This window comes from Anabrus simplex, chromosome 6, assembly GCF_040414725.1.
Source record: "Anabrus simplex isolate iqAnaSimp1 chromosome 6, ASM4041472v1, whole genome shotgun sequence".
NCBI lineage: Eukaryota > Metazoa > Arthropoda > Insecta > Orthoptera > Tettigoniidae > Anabrus > Anabrus simplex.
Window position 1 is genome coordinate 30,801,801 of NC_090270.1, and position 18,594 is coordinate 30,820,394.

General features: G+C 39.1%; 1 protein-coding gene across 1 annotated transcript in view; it reads right to left on the reverse strand.

Annotated features, from left to right (window-relative positions):
• LOC136875844 (KH domain-containing, RNA-binding, signal transduction-associated protein 2-like) overlaps positions 1 to 18,594 on the reverse strand; it is a 253,220-nt gene that overhangs the window by 5,837 nt on the left and 228,789 nt on the right. Inside the window, exon 6 of the mRNA XM_068228213.1 lies at positions 6,943 to 7,111. Coding sequence (XP_068084314.1) covers positions 6,943 to 7,111 — 169 coding nt within the window. The remainder of the gene's footprint in view (positions 1 to 6,942; positions 7,112 to 18,594) is intronic.

The window sequence follows — 18,594 nt, forward strand, 5'->3', positions numbered from 1 at the left end:
ATAAAAAACATGACGCTCAATTTTTCTTAATGTTACGTTATTGCAGGTACTTTGTATTTTCTTTCATCCAGTAATTAATTAGGTAGTTATTACAATTACAATTACAGGTTTCCCCAATTAAAATGCATACTACTGTTTGAATATTCGTAACAAGCACAATAAAAACTCCCGATTGTCCGGAATGAAACGCACGTGATAAAGTTTCTTTATCCACTGAAGATTTTATTAATTTGTTTCACAACATTCATTATAACAAAATAACATTACTTCATTTTACTTCATCGATCCTCTTGTACCGGTTTGTGTCGAGGTTTGGCAGACAGATCATCTTGTCTTCTTGTCTTCCATCCATGATCGGAGCATTGTCAAAATCACTCCTCTAGATTTCAGAAAAGACGCTATGTTGTTTTCTCATTTCATCCGTTGTCTGTCTCTCGTTAACTTTATAGCAAATAAGAGCGCGTGTTTTGCTGCGCCGACTTTCAACAGTGTATTGGTGCGTGCGCGCATGTGCGAGTGAATGAATGGGATTTCGCAACACAGCTGTAAGGAGACAAGCCTGAAGCCGTGACCAATAAAAGGTGAGTAACGTTGGTCGTTATTTTCAACTATTACTATTCACAGTTACTTTATTGTTGCAGTGACAGATGTCGCAGTTCTACAAAAATAACCTTTTGTCACGCCTCTAGCACAAGCGATATTTACACTCACTTTCGAGATGTCATATCACACCTATTAGAGGTCTACGCACTTCAAGACGTCACGGTACGTTGTAGCCACCGATTGTTACCTTTCAGTATTGCTATCCCATGACTTTTGGCATGTCAATGTGTAATGAGAGCATAGGATTCACAACTAAGGAATACGACATTCAAATTTGCTACAGTAATGAGAATCCACAGCCTGTTTCCAATTTCAACCGGGTCAGGAATGGAATGAATGAAGACCCATCTAGCGGTGAGGAGAGGAATTGTACCGGCTGCCGAAGCCTGCCGCACTCCTCTCGGGAAATTATTGAAGGCTGACTGACGAAATGAAATAATATTGGAGAGTGTTGTTGGAATGAAAGATGACAAGGAAAACCGGAGTACACGGAGAAAAACCTCTCCCGCCTCCGCTTTGTCCAGCACAAATCTTACATGGAGTGACCGGGATTTGAACCACGGAATCTAGCGGTGAGATTCCGGCACGCTACCGGCTGACACACGGAGGCTTCAATGATGTTAATATTAATAATCTAGAAAAACGTACATTACTGGATAAAATTCGTCAAAAACATCTCCAATGGCATGGCAAACTCACATCGTCACCAATACTGCCTGTCGGCGGAGCTTGACCAATTGTTAGGCCAAAACCACGATAGCAAGTTGTCATTAACGCCGAGCACTTCACCCACAGCGTTATGGCGTTCCTTGATCCATCAGGCGGACACTACACAGTAGGATAAACGCTTAGAAGAAGAAAAATCCAGAAAAGCATACAATTATTAATCATTTAATATCAAGTAACTATTTGAACACCTCACGTCAAAGAGAGTCTCACCACTCATGTTTTAACTGGGGCCCCAAGGTGTCTGCCTCTTACCCGGAGTCCGCGGATTCGATTCCCGGCCAGGTGAGGGAATTTTACATGGATCTCGGGGCTAGTTCGAGGTCCACTCAGTCTACGTGATTACAATTGAGGAGCTATCTGACGGTAGGATGGCGGCCTCGGTCCAGAAAGCCAACAATAACGGCCGAGAGGATTCGTCGTGCTGACCACACGACACCTTGTAATCTACAGGCCTTCGGGCTGAGCGTCGGTCGCTTGGTAGCCCATGGCCCTTCGGGGCTATTGTGCCATTGGATTTGATTGTTTTTTATTAAACTGGACTTGTGGTATGGGTTATTTAAACTGAGAAAAGAGATTACCACTGCAGAGGAAATGAAGTGTATGTGCCACTCAAAACCACGCAAGATCATTAACCTCGCCGCTGAACTCCCGCTACCCTTGAGCAGTCTCACAATCATTGACATAGGTACGATGGACAGAAACCATCCACAATGGACAGATCAGCTGCGCTGTAAAGCACAGTACAGTGTACGTTTGGATGTTCAAGACACTGGTACTTGCACGAGAGTAAAGGTGGAGGGGTGGGAGCTTCTCTTACTGCATTTCGAGGTGAAAAATCCTTCCGATTGTGGAACTACCAAATGCAAGAGGAAGGGTAGGTAAGAATGCCACTTACAGCTCGGAAACTACAAGTGAAACCCCTCAAGAAATACGAACATCGAATATCTTCTTGTGTCCCTTTTAGTACAAGAAAACATTCTGCAGCATCAACCACATTTCAATCTTTCCAGAAAACACCAGAAGATAGGACATTATCACAGTCGAAACGACGATCTAGCTTCACAAATTACTGTTTTGAACCAAACCATTTGAACCAGGCTATTCACCAAGTAGTTGACAAGGATCAAACGACCAAAAAAGGTCGGTGATCCTAACATCCAGAATAATTTATTGACTGTGACTGACTATCCCGTGTCATGCAATGTCTCGCCACTAGTGAAGACTACCGAATGTTGCCAAATAGTGACCGATGGTCAGTGCTCGCCAATCTCTCACAGGAGGGCTCCAGGTCAGTACTTTTGCATGTCACTGCCCACGGCTTGGCAGCACCGAGGTGCATGCTGGCGGGAACCAGGCCTAAATAGCCAGTCCTACTCGCTCTCGTACGCTGAGTGCTGTTGAGTGCGAGAGTTTCGCTGACGTCTTTTTTCTGATACGGTATTTTATCCTATCGGAATTTTATTACATCCGTGTGTTAAGTGACGTCCAGTGCTCAAGATGAAGATGTTAATAGAGAAAGGGAAATAGCTACATCGCGTTCACAGTCTAGTCTCTCTGTCACACCAGCAGACGGAACTAACCATTATAACTCTTGGCTTCCGGGATCTTACTTGAACTCGTCGTGCTGTACTGTGGCCACATCTTGCGCATTCATCCTTCTACTTCCGAATACTATATACAACATTCCCGTATACATATGTAATATTAACGTCATCTATTTAGGTTGGACAGGAAACAAACGGCGTGGCACCCAGGCAACCAGTTTTGCTCATCATCTTCCTCACGTTAATGCCGTGTGCCAGAACACTGCCATCTATATACAGCAAGTACAAACAACGCTGTGTTTTAAAAGAGTTTCCACTGTCTCAGACTGACATTTCGTCTACGTCAGAGCAAAGCCCCTTACGCACGGTAGCGTCACGGAAGGCAGAAGAATTTTTCCAGTATCTCATATCGTACTTTCGAATATTTATGGCCATATTATCGTGTCCTAAATCAGAGACCATATTGTTGGACGTAGGTCTTGATAAGCGAGGCAATCTTGTGACACTACAAGGGAATGCTGAATGCTGGATCAGCTGCCATATTGTTGGACGTCGATAACGATGCTACATATCGAAACTCCTTAGCTCCTCTGGGAGTGGAGTGAAATGATGCATTATCTGTACACTTTGCATGTCGTAAAAGGCTACTAGGATGAGAACAACCAATGAATCTGTACTCTCTTGTCTTCCAAGCCCAAAAGCATATCCGTGATTCTATGCTTTCCGTGTCGCGGAAAATTTTACATATGTCTTCGAAAAAGATTATAATCAGTTGGGGACCCGTGCGAGAAATCTCGCATGTTCATAAAGTATGTTGTGGAGTAGGCCCCTGGTGAACTACGAAATACACAAATCAGTCTTACTTACCACTTAATGTCATCTTTTATTTCTTAACATTTATAGTACCGGTGTCCACTTGAACGGAAGCAAATGAAAGCGCATTATTTTAATGCCAAATGTTCCGGAAGTAATTATTTTTTTACTACCATTCTTACTGATAATTACAGCATATTATAATGAAATGAAACAAGTGTCCAGCGGCCAAAACGTGAAGTGGACAGCAATGATTGCGCTTATTTTCCTACAGCAACAGTATTTGCAAATCGCACACTTCGTGCAATTTTTTGAAACTGTTTTTTAAAGAAATTATCGATATTTATGAAATGAGAGTGCAATTCGTCACTGCTAATGTCTATTCTCTTTCTTTTGTACGCTCATTTGTCACGATCGGTTACTTGTGAGCGCTGCAAAAGGGATCTATACTACTGAAATAATATATTTTGATAAAATATCACAAAATCAGCAATCTATTGAGCTGAGTAAACTAGGAGAATGCTATGGCCAACTGCCATGTAATAATATATATCCCACTAGAGTAACAGAAAAGAGTTCTACACTTTTGGATCATATTTATATTAATGCACCCTGTAAAAAGAAATTGTGTATAATGTTTACAGTGACTTCAGTGATCACAATATACTGGTCTGTGATCTTGACATCCCATTAAGAGATAGTAGTAGTATTTTTAAACATTCCACCACAACACACACCCAAAAAATAGACATTAAAAGCGCCACGAAACTTTTATCTAAAAATCCTTTGATACTTGATGCTAATGACAACTGTGAAACTACTGTTAATAAGTTAACTAATCTCTTAGCAGAAGCCAGCATATCCAGTTTTAAGAAAATAACTGAATCAAGGCATAAAAACTCAAGATGTCCATGGATGACTCCTGAACTCCTCAACCTCATAAATTATAAAAATAAAATATATGGGAAAATCAAGAGACAGCATTATAGGTTGGGAAGGGGATGCCAGTATGTCTCAGAATATCTAAAAGATGAATATAAAATACTCTGTAATAAGGTCACTTAACTCAAAAGAGAATCTGAAAGTTCTTATTACAGTAACAGGTTAGTTTCTAGTAAAAATCCATGGAAATTAGTTAACGAGATACTTCAAACAACAAATAGCAACAATAGAGATATTCAACTAAAAATTAATAATAATATAATCACCAACCCCTGTGATATTTCAACAACATTAAATAAATATTTTACTAGTATTGGTCAGGATCTAGCTGTTAATTTGCCTACAACCAATACCAGTAATCCATATAGTTATCACACAGCTCCAGGAAATTCTTTATTCTTGTACCCAACTGACAATGAAGAAGTAGCAAGTATGATAAAAGAACTAAAAAATTCTAGTAGTTGCGATTGTTATGGTTTAAGCAACACAATTCTCAAACAGTTATCAACCGAAATAGTTCCATACATCACTGCATTTATTAACAAATCGTTAGCTGAAGGTACAGTTCCTACATTGTTAAAAATTGCCAAAGTTATACCCATCCATAAAGGCTTAGATAAATTAGACATAAACAACTACAGACCAATCTCTATCGTGCCCATTTTAGCCAAAATATTAGAAAAAATTGCTAAAATAAGATTATTGAAATTCCTTCTTAAGAATAATTACTTTTATAAATATCAATATGGCTTTATTCCAAATTCCAGCACATACAATGCTGTTGAGGATATTATCATTAAACTGCAGGAAGCTCTTGATTCACGAAAATTAGCTTCTGAGTTATTTATAGGCTTAAGAAAAGCCTTTGACACAGTTGATCACGAGATCATGATAAGAAAACTGGAAGACGCAGGAGTAAGAGGTGTAGCGTTGAACTGGTTTAAGGATTATCTCAGTGATCGATCACAATTCGTCTCATATAAAAATGCTAAAAGTTTATGTCTCCCTACATCAATTTGAATTCCTCAGGGATCAGTACTGGGTCCAATTTTATTTCTAATATTTGTGAATGTTATAGGCTCCCTAAAATTACAAGGACAATTATCTCTTTTTGGAGATGATACAAATATTTTCTATGTTGGTACCTCTACTAAAAAAATTGAGGTAAAAATGCAGTATGGCATTAGATTACTACAAAATTGGCTTTCAAACAATAGACTATCCATTAATCTTAGCAAGACCAACTACATGATTCTTCACAAGCCCGCATGTGCAACTCCTCTTGATATTACATTAACATTCTTCGGTCATCCTTTACCAAGAGTACAATTTACTAAATTTCTAGGTTTAAAAATAGATGAAATGCTTGACTGGAACGAGCAAGTTAAAACTATATGCAAAAAAATAACTCCAGCAATTGGAGTGCTTCACAGAATAAGATATAAATTCAACCATAAGTTTTAAAAATCTATTTATCAGGCTCTCATTGAAAGTCACCTGACTTATATGATTCATGTTTGGGGATGTTGCAATTACGAACTCTTTGAGAAAGTTGCCATTTTACAAAAAAGAGCACTAATAATACTTTTTAATTTACCACCCTTAACACCTACAGATGATTTGTTTAAGAAATGCAGACTTCTACCACTCCACATGTTACGTGATAGAGCTTCAGCTAAGATGGTATGTACAATTAAGCATAAATTGGTTCATACAAACACTATCTGTATTATAAATTCTGACATACACTCATATAACACTCGAGGAGCAAAGAGAGTCCATACAGAATTTGTAAAAACTAGTAAGTATGGTTGTAACTCCTTATGGCACTACTCTGCGAAGGTGTACAATGCTCTTCCAAAACATATACAACAGGCAACAACAATTTCAAAATTTAAACAAAAAATAAATAATCAATGGACAGAATAAAATGAGCAGTAAATCTTTCAACCAAGTAATGTACAGTGGTATTATATATTGTATTTATATTTGTGAGACTGTAACGTATTTAGAAATAAGCTATTATTGTATTGTCAATATTTTGTAACTCTGCCAATATTTAATCTTGTATTGCGCCATAAGAGCCTCGGCTCAGGTGCCCTTTCTTGAGTAAATAAATAAAAAATAAATATATGATGTTTTTGAAGTCGTTTCGCGACAAAAAAAAGAATACGTCATATTATGTAAGCAACGTCTTTAAAAAAATATAAATGTGGGCCGATAGTTAAACTAATCGGAGAGTTCATCTCCACGCCATTGAGTGTCCTGTGGGCAGTAACATGGCGACCTGGAGGAAAGTGTGTGTACTCACCCATTGGCCGCCGTCTGGTAGTCCGGAAGGTCCTTGGCCTGCGCTGCCCTCGCGCGAGCCAAGATGGACAATACGGTGCGTTTGGTGGGGGACATGGCTGGCCGAGCTCCCCCGGGCAGTAGGGGTCTCTTGCGTCCTACCAGTGGCGTAGGAGTGACCACGCTCGACCCTAAAACAGAGTAGCAAATGATGAGCAATTGGAATCATTTATAAGGGCGTATAAATTAAGGCTGGCTTGGACATTCAGCTTTTTATAGTGTTCGCACATTTATAACTTAGCGTTTCACAGAAGAAACATGTTTGAGTTAATTATATTGAATAGATGACTAATGACTCTATATAGTAGCGTGGAATTAAAGTAGCTGTTTCATAGAGATTACCATATTTAAAAAATATTCATTACTATTACGTCCAATATGCACACATACTGGAATTAATTAATTAATTAATTTATTTATTTATTTATTTATTTACTTATTTATTTATTTATTTATGTATTTATTTATTTACTTATTTATTTATTTATTTGCCTTGTTTTGCTTGGTGGAGCTATGGCCATAAAACCTCTTTTACTATACCAAGATTAACAAGTATATCAAAATGATACATTTAAAGTAACTAGTAAGTGATTTTTAGAATTGAAACATGAATTGAAGGTACCTGTAGTATGCATTCAACAACAACAACAACAACAATAATAATAATAATAATAAATCTGTGTTATCAATCTGACACTATGTATTGGAAGAAGTTAGGAACTTTAATCTTCAGATGTCTCTACTGTCGACTTATATGCCCCCTCTGGTGGGAGGACGAACAATTAATTTTCAAAGGAATTTTGTACTTTTCTAGATATGTAAAACTGAAGGGTTTGTAGATTTTTTTGTGTGTGTGCTAAGGTTACTAGCACTTATATAACTTGCTTCTTTCTTCAATTATTAGCCAAACAGAAATTTTTGTGTATATATTTTGTAGCCGATCTTGGGGGTGTGTACAAGTCATCGGCCTAGAGAGTTCTGGAACTCTCCTCTCTGCTATAAAATTTGGGAGCTTTGGGGCTATGTTGTCTTCTTGATAGCTCCAGTCTAGAATGCATACGGTTAGTGGAGGGAGGGGAAGGCCTTGTCCGTCGTCGGAAGGCCCACCACCTCAAGGTAATGGCAGAGGAAGGTTTCAAAATTAATTCTTAATGCAAATTTCTGATATTTAATATAATCTTTTAAATTCAAATTTTCAAGCCGATGTATTAAAGCACTATTATGTTCCTCGACCCGGTCCTTCATAATCCTGGCAGTGTGACACGTAAGTGGCCGTCAACATCAGCGAACATTGCTGACATGAACGGATGGATTTGGTTGGTACGTTTTGCTCCCGTGCGTTTCCCATGGTTAATGTACTAAGAAAAGTTGTAGAAAATTCGTTCTAGCGTTGAAATGAAGCGTTTCCGGATCCATAAAACATGTTCTTCTTTTATAGTACGCATGAGAAGTGTGTTCTGAGAGTTTGACCTACATAGCTATTACACCCTGGACTAGGAACATCCCACTCTGCGAGAAGAAGTCAGGGCCATGGAAATTATTTCATCACATGACTGTCCGTCTGACCTTGCCTGTGAATTCCTCACCCCATCCCATTTAATTAATAGTACAGGTTCACAACAGACATATTCGCTACATCAGAGATGAACTAAGGTCCTTTGATACTCAAATTACAAGAGGAGTAGAGGGAGAGAAAGGCGCCGTTGGTTAGACTCAGTTTCTAACAATGTAAACATACTTCCAAGCCTCTTATGTATGGAGACCACAGAGCTAGTTACAAATAGAGGATTATGGAGGCTTTTAATGAATTCACAGAGGGTTGCCGCTGAAAGGCATAATTCTGCTTCAACAAACTGCTTTGCCACACGAGCATAGAAATAACTGGGATGAATAAAACTATATTTCAGCTGTTTCACTGCTTTTGTTGGAAACGTAAGAAGAATTGAGAAATAATTAATAGCATTAGGTCTGCAACAAAATCATTTTATAGTTATTTTGTTTATTATCTTGAAATATTGTGCCGGCGGCCCTGCGGTGTAGGGGTAGCGTGCCTGCCTCTTACCCAGAGGCCCCGACTTCGAATCCCGGCCAGGTCAGGCAATTTTACCTACATCTGAGGGCTGGTTCAAGGTCCACTAGCCTACGTGATTTAGGAACTATCTGACGCGGAGATGGCGGCCCCGGTCTAGAAAGCCAAGAATAACGGCCGAGAGGATCCGTCGTGCTGACAAAACGGCACCTCGTAATCTGCAGGCCTTCGGGCTGAGCAGCGGTCGCTTGGTAGGGCATGGCACTTTGGAGCTGCTGCACCATTCGGTTTGGTTTTTATATTTAAATATTATGCCTTTTTGGTTCTTGTAATACCATAATATTCGAATTTCGTTTCAGAAGATATCACACAATTTCAATAAACTATTATGTTACCTGCTGATGGTTAGGCTAAACACAAATATTTTAAACAACCACTTGAGTCCCCCCTCTCCAACGTTACTTTATATTCATATCTTATTCTTCACTTTTGAATATCGTGATACCATGGACCATTTTGTAAAATTATTATAATGTTACTTTTTGTGATAAAATCCTGATTTATTACTGAAATGGACGGTATATGGTGACTTAAATTGGATCCGCGTGTTCTGTTGAGCTGTACCCCAACCTTCAATTAACCCATGAGTTATCCTTATCCTCGGACTCTGTTCTGTCTTATCTATGCTCTAAGTACTTGACAATCAGATTCTCTACTATTGTTCTCAGTTATTCTGCTCTCTCTCACCGTACCTTTTAAATGTATTCATTGAAAAATGCCAGAAATAAGGTTAAGGCAAATACCAAAGAAGTAACCGTAAGTGGACACCACATCCAATAAATTCGATTTGCAGACGACATAGCAACTGTGGCAGACTCCGAGAAAGAGTTGTCCAAGGTGCTGAATGTATTGTCATCAACAGTAGATTCACTCTTATACATTAATGTTAAGAAGACCAATGCATTAGTTGTGAGTAAACGTCCTGAACAAACTCACACAAACATCTGGCTTACTGACGAGATATTGGAACAAGTTACCAGTTTCCCTTAACTAGGAATCCTGATCACCAATGGCAACAGGTGCAGCAAAGAGATTACTAAAAGGCGAAGAGCGCTGGATAAGCAGGAGTTTAGTGGTATGAGAAATCTTTTAATCAGTGCAAATTTATATTTTGGAATTAGGGAGAAATTTGTGATTTCGTTTGTTTGGAATGCGTTATTGTATGGCTGTGGATATTGGAGAATCATAAATCAGAATGGAAATGACCCGAAGCGTTTGAGGTATGGATTTGGAGACGAATGCTACGGATTAAAGAGAACAAACAAAAGCGTTCTGCAAGAAATTCAAGAGAAGAGAGAACTGATGCTAACGGTATAGAGAAGAAGATTTAAATTCACTGGCCACATCTTGGGACATAATACCTTTCTTACGAATCTTATGGAAGAGAAAATCACGGAGAAGAAAGGCCGAGGACGACGGAGGAGAAAATTCCTTCAAGACTTCGCACAGAGTCTTCATTGTTGTTCCTATTATGAAATGAAATGTGGAGCTGAGGACGGAGAAGAAAGGTTGCATAGGCAAGGCATTACATTTAGACACTGACGACGATGATGATGGTGCTTCTCATAACAATACACGTGATTTTCAGTATCCGCCTCGGAAAGTACATCTTGAAGGTATCAATGTGTTTGACGGTCCAGCATTCCACTACATACAGGAATGTGTAGAACTCTAGAGTCTCAAGCAAATGCATTTTGTTATCCATGGTGAAATCGTGACTTTCCAGATCTTTCAGGAAGTGAGGTGTCATTAGCATTCCAAGTATGTTACGTCGATGACCAATAATTAAGGATTTATTCCTATTTATGTTTAATGTGACTTCAATGTTGACGTCTACAACTCTGTTCAATGAATGTGTTGTGACCAGCAAACGTCAGATAGGTCCCTCCTAACACAATATCTCCATTCCGTTAAGGGTTTACTCTCCTCATGGCTGCCTGGCCGAGGCGGTACATGCGTGCTCGGTTCACTCGGAAGGACGTGGGTTCCATTCGCAGTCAGGAAGTCGAAAGATTGAAGTATCGTGATTTCCTCTTCCGGAGGTGTATATGGTCCTGACGTTCACTCAGTCTACACTAAATATGAATACCAGGTTAATTCCTGGGGGAAAAGGCGGCTGAGCGTAGGGCTAACCACTCTTTCTCATCAAGTGCCGAGGTTAGGCCTTTATGGCCTGTACTGGAATGATTTTGCTTTCTTTTTTTGGCTTTTTCTCTCTCCTTATTATCCACTCAATGTAGATAGTGAAAATAATTGGACTCAGTACACAGCCTTGTGACACTCCTTTTTCTTGTCTTAAAGTGGTCTGTGTACTTGTTGGCATCCTTCAATTTTCCACTGGTATTTTATAATCCATTTGTCATTAAATTTATTGCCTCGTGATAACGGGGCATCTTATATAACTTAAAGTTCTAGTTAGTCGGATTTGAAGTTGATATAAATCTCATATTCTAGTCTAATGTTTTCTGTAATGTAGCTTGTATGATATAGTAACGTTTGGCTTTTATTTCTTCTGTTTAGCAAATGGTCGTAATATTGTTGTAATTCGATGTCATTAACAAATATCCTTCTTCCTCTTTGCTTCATGTTCACAAACAATAAATACTTTCATGGTAAACGTTGTCTGCATGTTTTCTTGCCACTTTAGAAATATTAATATCAATTTCTTAAGTAATCTCAATGGAATCAGTACAGTTTTACGACCGAATGCCCTTCCTAACTTTAAGCCTATATGCAGGGATGTATTCACTGATGCCTGCTTCATGGTGCTTAGTAGTTGGGTTTGTCACATGCAGTTTCTTTCTTTTAAGAATTGCAATTACTTTTCTGAAGGCCTCAATTGCAATATTATTTAATCAGTTCAATGAAGCATAAATTCCGGCCGCATTTTTAATAAATCTCTTATTTTTAATTGTATAATCAGATTCATTACTACACTGTCTTATGTTGATTGCGGAATGGGAAAGGCATATTGCTTTTTAAGGTTGAAGTCCTATAAATTGGTTTAAAAGCACCTAAAAAGAAAGGTATCTTAAAAAACCTAAGAACAGCCAAAAATGACGTAAATATGCGATTCAAAATTCGTTTTAATTAAATATTTAATTAAGGAATATAGTGTTTGGAAATGCAAAAATTGTGGTGGTATGCAACACACAATGCAAAAATATGTAAGTGATATTCTTTCAGACATTGTATATTTTTAGATTAACATAATTTAAGAAAGGAATTATGCATTTGTCAAAAAATACTGGAAGAATTTAGAATGAAATACTTATTCCACCCGGAATGAATTCACCAAACCCGAAATGGACATCCTGGAGAAACAAATTGAATTGAGTAGAACTGGAATAGTATTTGACCTAACCATACTGGGGTTACAGAAATTGGAATTCGGAAACAGTTGGCTTTGCAGAACATCACAATAGTCATCCCCAGGTTCTTAGCTGTAAAGCAGGGCCTCTCAGGGTGCAGGCACTGTGCACGGTGCAAAAGACCACTTCGCTTGCTTGACCAGAGTGCAGACCCCACTCATCGATTTGGAGCAATAGCGCTGTCTCTCTCTTTCCCCACGCCTGTCTCGCTCGCTCCCCTGTCTCCCTCTTCCTCACTTGCTCCGTAGCGCTCCAAATTCGAGCCGAGCTGAGCCGAGCTGAGCCGAGTAGCCCAGAAACGAAGCGTTGGTCCGAGCCGAGCCGAGTGGAACCGATGCACTGTGCACAGGACCTCTGCGCCGCTGTTTGCACGCGTTACATTTTGGGAGTTTTAGAGGCCCTGCTGTAAAGGATCGTCAGTTTTCAGACAGCACGTTTCGAGACATCAAGAACCTTCTCCGTACATCAACTGACGTTAAGCGTTCATACGTGAAGCAAGTGAGATCTTCCTCTTCAAAAACATTGACATAAAAACTTTTTCCTTTCAATATTTCAACTTGTCTTGCACATAATTTGATACCCTTGGTTTATTTGAAGCCCTAGTTTCATTTTTTAATTTCATTTCATTTTAATTTCATATTTTCTATTTTCAGATAAGGTTGAAATATACGTATTTACTAGAGGAAAGAACTAATGGTTATTTGAATTGAGAATGGGCAGTAAACATGTAGTCGAAAGAAATTAAGTTTCCAAAAAAAGCCGTTAAGAACTTAGAAAAGGAAAAAAGGACCAATAATCCAAAATGACTAAAAAGGCAAAAATGAAATAAAACCCATAATTGTTTGGTCTACAATGATCAAGAATGAACATATATTATGTTGGATCTCGTCTTCTGTCAATTCAGGAAAAAAATCCTCAAGTTTCGAGACCTAGTTTTGAAGCAGTAAAAATAAAATGTAATGTGATATGGGGACAGTGCTATTAAGCGGTAGGTTCTTTGTGTTCTGTTTTTATATTTGCCTGTCTAAGATATCTGGACGATGGTACATGAACATAGCCTGTATCTCACCGGATGTTTTACCTACGTAAGTACTTTACTTATCAACTGAACACTCCATAAGCCTAGGTCTATAATGTGGGGCAATACTTCGATTCCCCGGTGACCCATTATTACTACAGCTTATCTACAAGGTGCTTGGGGTTTTGGCCTCCCCCTCTGCCAAGATGGTACGGCTAGACGAAGCGACCCGACAATAAGGTGTTCAGGAAGTCGTATGTTGCTATGCATGTAACTGATTGGCGAGGCATGACGTTAAGAAAAGAATACCTGTGAAACAGCCAGTACGAAGCAATGGTGCATAGACTCTTTATTTGGAGTGGAATAATAGAGGAAATCAGGAATATAAAGAGCTTTTCCACATATATTGTAACAAGGTGCGTGCAGGATTATCTGGCCCTTTCCCCTCTGGATGAGGACATTATGATATACGCACAGAATCCCCTGAGTGTCGTGAGAGGTCAAGATCTCAAGTTGTTACTACGGGTTCCTTAGAGTCTAGCAATGCTCATAGGTACGTGTGCAAGCCACCTCACTTTCACCATTCCTCTGTGACCTCCGTTGGTCAAAAGTTGACCTCTTGCGACCACAAAAGTATTAGGTTTAATGGGCCTAACAAATTGAAGCCTTTTGCGCCCTTTCCTTTTCCTTGCCGTCATCTTCTTTCTTTACATTTTCTTGATTGTTTCCTAGTTGCAAGTCCTCTTGGAAGAATAATGATAAGGGCTCAGAAGTTGAGTCCAAAGACGAGGTTCAGCGTAATATCTGTTCATACTGGGTCATTGTAGGCCAGAAAATGCTGGGTTCAATTTGTCCCTTTTTTGCCTTTTTTGGCGTTTTGTGGCTTATTGGTGTTTTATGCCTTGTTTACGTCGTAACGGCTTTTTTCAACCTTTTTACTACATTTCTACTGCCCATTCTCAATTCGAGACATTAGTTCATCCATCACCTCTTTAAAAAATTTCTCTAGTAAGTACATCTATTTTAAGCATATCTGGAAAGCGAGGGAATTAAATCAAATGAAACTAGTGCTTGGAGAAAACCAGGGGTATCAAATTATGTCCAAGAGAAGTGAAATATTGAAAGAAGAAAATTTTGATGTGTTTTTGAAGAGAAAGGTCACACTTAATTAAATTATTAACCCTCAACATGCGTTGATGTGTGGAGAATTTTCTCAATGTTTCGCAACGTGCTGTCTGAAAAAAAAATACGATCCTTTACAGCTAAGAAGCTGGAGATGACTATTGTGATACACTGCAAAGCCAACTGCGGTAAGGTTTCTGAATTCCAGTTACTGTAACTCTAGTGTGGTTAATCCAAATATGATTCCAGTTATAATAATTTCATTTCTTTCCCCAGAAATCCATTGAGGGTTCACTGAATTAATTCTTGGCCGAAAAGTATTTCATTCCCAATTCTGCAAGTACCTTTTATTAAACACGGAATTCCTTTTAAAATATGTTTCATGGAGTGGTTTACTATAGTCACGCCCTAGTTTGTGAACCATGTGCAACGGCCAAGTGGCTTAGTAGGTGGTCCTGAGAGTCGGGATACCAGTTGGTACGGGAATGGGCATGGGCATCTCGGACATATTCTGAGTCATGGCCCTCCTTGTGCTCAGGCGGCTAGGACTATACAATCCAGCAGTGGTCCCTAACTCGTTAGAGGAGAGATCCTCTCTTGGACTATGTGTAAATAGGGTAGCATCCTGCTTCATGACTCTAACGAGCTCATAACTTTTTAAGTAAGCCTTGGACCAGTGGGAGCAACGGAGTCCCACTCCCATTTGACAGGCGAGAGACTCTTTGAAAACAACTTGGCGAACGAAATGGAATTCGATGGGGAGCTATCAATATTAATGAGGCTTATGGAAGAAAGTAAAACTGGCTGAGTCAGCAAAGAGGATGAATGTGGACGTGCTAAGAGTAAGTGATATTCTGGCAAGGGGAGATAAAGAGGAAGAGATAGGAGATTATAAAGTGTACTTGACGGGTGTTGGGAAGGGAAGGGCAGAGTGTGGGGTAGGGCTTTTCACCACGAATACTATTTCACGCAACATAGTTTCTGTTAGGCACGTAAATGAGCGATTGGTGTGGGTAGATTTGGCAGTTGGCTAGTTTTAACAGCAGGGAAACCTTTCTGGACAGTAATAAAGAACCTCAAAGGTACACACGTGCAGTGTTTTGGGTAATTCCGGTGAACTCGTAATAGATCCCTGGGAATCACTGGGCAGATGGAGGGAATATTTTGTAAATCTTCTTAACATAAAAGGAAATCTAGGTGAAATTAGACCAGGTGGTGAAGTATAGCAAGAAGGCGGTGATAAAATGACTCCATAGAGTAATAAGAGTAGCATGGAGTGTTGGTAAAGTGCCTTCAGATTGGACAAAGGCAGTAATTGCACCTATCTATAGGCAAGGGAACAGGAAAGATTTCAACAACAATCGAGGTATCTCATTGATTAGTGTACCAGGCAAAGTATTCACTGGCGTCTTGGAAGGGAGGTTGTGATCAGTGGTTGGGAGGAAGTTCTATGAAAACCAGTGTGGTTTCAGACCAAAGATGGACTGTCAGGTTCAGATTTTCAGTATGTGTTAGGTAGTTGAAATATGCTTCAAGAGGAATGTACAGTTGTGTTTATGTTTCGTAGATCTAGATAAAGCTTATTACAGGGTATCGAGGGACTGGGGGACCATGGGATTAAGTGTAGATTATTAAAAACAATCAAAGGCATTTATGTTGACAATTAGGCTGCAGTGAGAATTGATGGTAGAATGGGTTCTTGGGTCAGTGTACTTATAGTGTTTAGACAGGGATGTAATCTTTCACCCTTGTTGTTCGTAGTTTACATGGATTATCTGCTGAAAGGTATAACATGGCACGGAGGGATTCTCTAAGGTGGAAATGTAGTAAGCAGTCTGGCTATGGGATTAAGGGTAGATTATTAAAATCAATCAAAGGTATTTGTGTTGACAATTGGGCTGCAGTGAGAATTGATGGTAGAATGAGTAGACAAGGCTGTAATCCTTCACCCTTGTTGTTTGTAGTTTACATGGATCATCTGCTGAAAGGTACAAAGTGGCAGGGAGGTATTCAGTTAGGTGGAAATGTAGTAAGCAGTCTGGCCAATGCTGATGACTTGGCAGATTGAGCCGAAAGGCTGCAGTCAAATATCTTGGAATTTAAAAATATGTGCAATGAGTATGGTACGAAAATTAGCCTTTCGAAGAATAAATTCTTGTCAGTAGTTTAGAAATCCAAGATAAGTGAATGTCAGATTGGTGGTAGAAAGCTGAAACAATCAGATACTTTCAAGTATTTAGTATGTGTGTTCTGGCAGGTTGGTAATATAGTAAGTGAGATTGAATCAAGGAGAAGTAAAGCTAATGCAGTGAGCTCACAGTTGCGATCAACAGTATTCTGTAAGAAGGAAGTCAGCTCACGGGCGGAAATATCTTTTCGTCGCTCTGTTTTCAGACCAACCTTGCTTTACGGGAGAGAAAGCTGGGTGGTCTTAGGATATGTTATTCATAAGTTAGGAGTAACAGACATGAACGTAGCGAGAATGATTGCTGGTACAAACAGGTGGAAACATTGACAGGAGGGTTCTCGAAATGAAGAGTTAAACGCTAAGTTACGAATGAACTCGATAGATCAAGCTGTGCGCATAAACCGGATTCGGTGATGGGGTCATGTGAAGCGAATGGATGAGGATAGGTAACCTAGGAGAATAATGGACTCTGTTATAGAGGGTAAGAGAAGTAGAGGGAGACCAAGACGACAATGGTTAGATTCAGTTTGTAACGATTTAATGGTAAGAGGTATAGAACTAAATGAGGCCACGGAGCTTGTTGCAGACAGAGGATTTTGGTGACGTTTACTAAATTCACATAGGTTTGCAGACTGAACTCTGGAAGGCATAACGGTCTATAATGATGATGGATGTATGTATGTATGTATGTTAATCTAAAAATATATTCTGTCTGAAAGAAGAAGTGTAACACTCATATATTTTTGCACCGTATGTTGCATGCCACATATTTTAATATTATATTTCTTCATTAAAATTATGTCATTCAAATTCAAATTATGAATAAATTTGGATCGCATGTTTACAGTTTTTAGGTCCTTTTTGTGAATATTTTTAGATATTTTTAGACTTTATAAATTTTAAACTTCTGAGACCTAATCACCATTAGTAAATGGTCGGTGTGACTATCTTCCGTCCATGGGGCCCCGAGCTCGATTTTCGACCGGGCCCAGAATTCTAATCGTGTTTGATTAACATCTCTAGCACCGAGGCAGAATTTTCGTGGTTGTCTTAATCAACATACAACAGAACACTCTACAATCGTCCATAGAAACGCACAGTTGTGAGCACATTCCTCCACATCCCCTGCGATTGCTTCCACTTACATGTCGGGATCCTCACTTTCATCTTTCTTATTGGACCTTGCTTGGTGAACACTTGTTCTTTTCCAACCCGACGGTACTACGTTTTCCAGGCCTAGGGAGTCTTTAATTTTCACACGCTTCTTTGCCCTTCCAATTCTGCTACGGTTGCCTCATTCTTCGAAGTGTCAGACCTTTTCGATTTTTCTTCTGATTAGTATTATGAGGGAATAGTTACCTAGTTGTACTTCCTTTGAAAACAATAGACATCAACACTGAATGGCCTTCAGTTCATGGGTTTCTAAGCTCGGGACGGTGATTCTAACCGCGTTTGACAATCATTTGTATCTCGGGCGCTGGGTGTTTCATCAGTGATAGGAAGAGCACAAGAAACAATTACAGTTAACTGTGAAATGTTTTATACAACTACAAATTAATTTTTCAGCAAGTAATTAGTAACATTACAATTATTTCACTGAACATTAGTCTTAAGAAGAGCCGCATACCTTTTCTTCATATGGGGAAGGAATGGTACCTGAGTTTGTGTTTCTGTAACACAGAGACGGTATGTGGCTACCATCATTAAGTGAAATTAAAGGCGATTCCTTAGAAATTTCAAAATTATTATTTTCCAATCATTTTATTTTAATTAGAAAAATTTGGATTTTCAAAAAATAAATTTAGGAATTTTACAGAATAATCGGT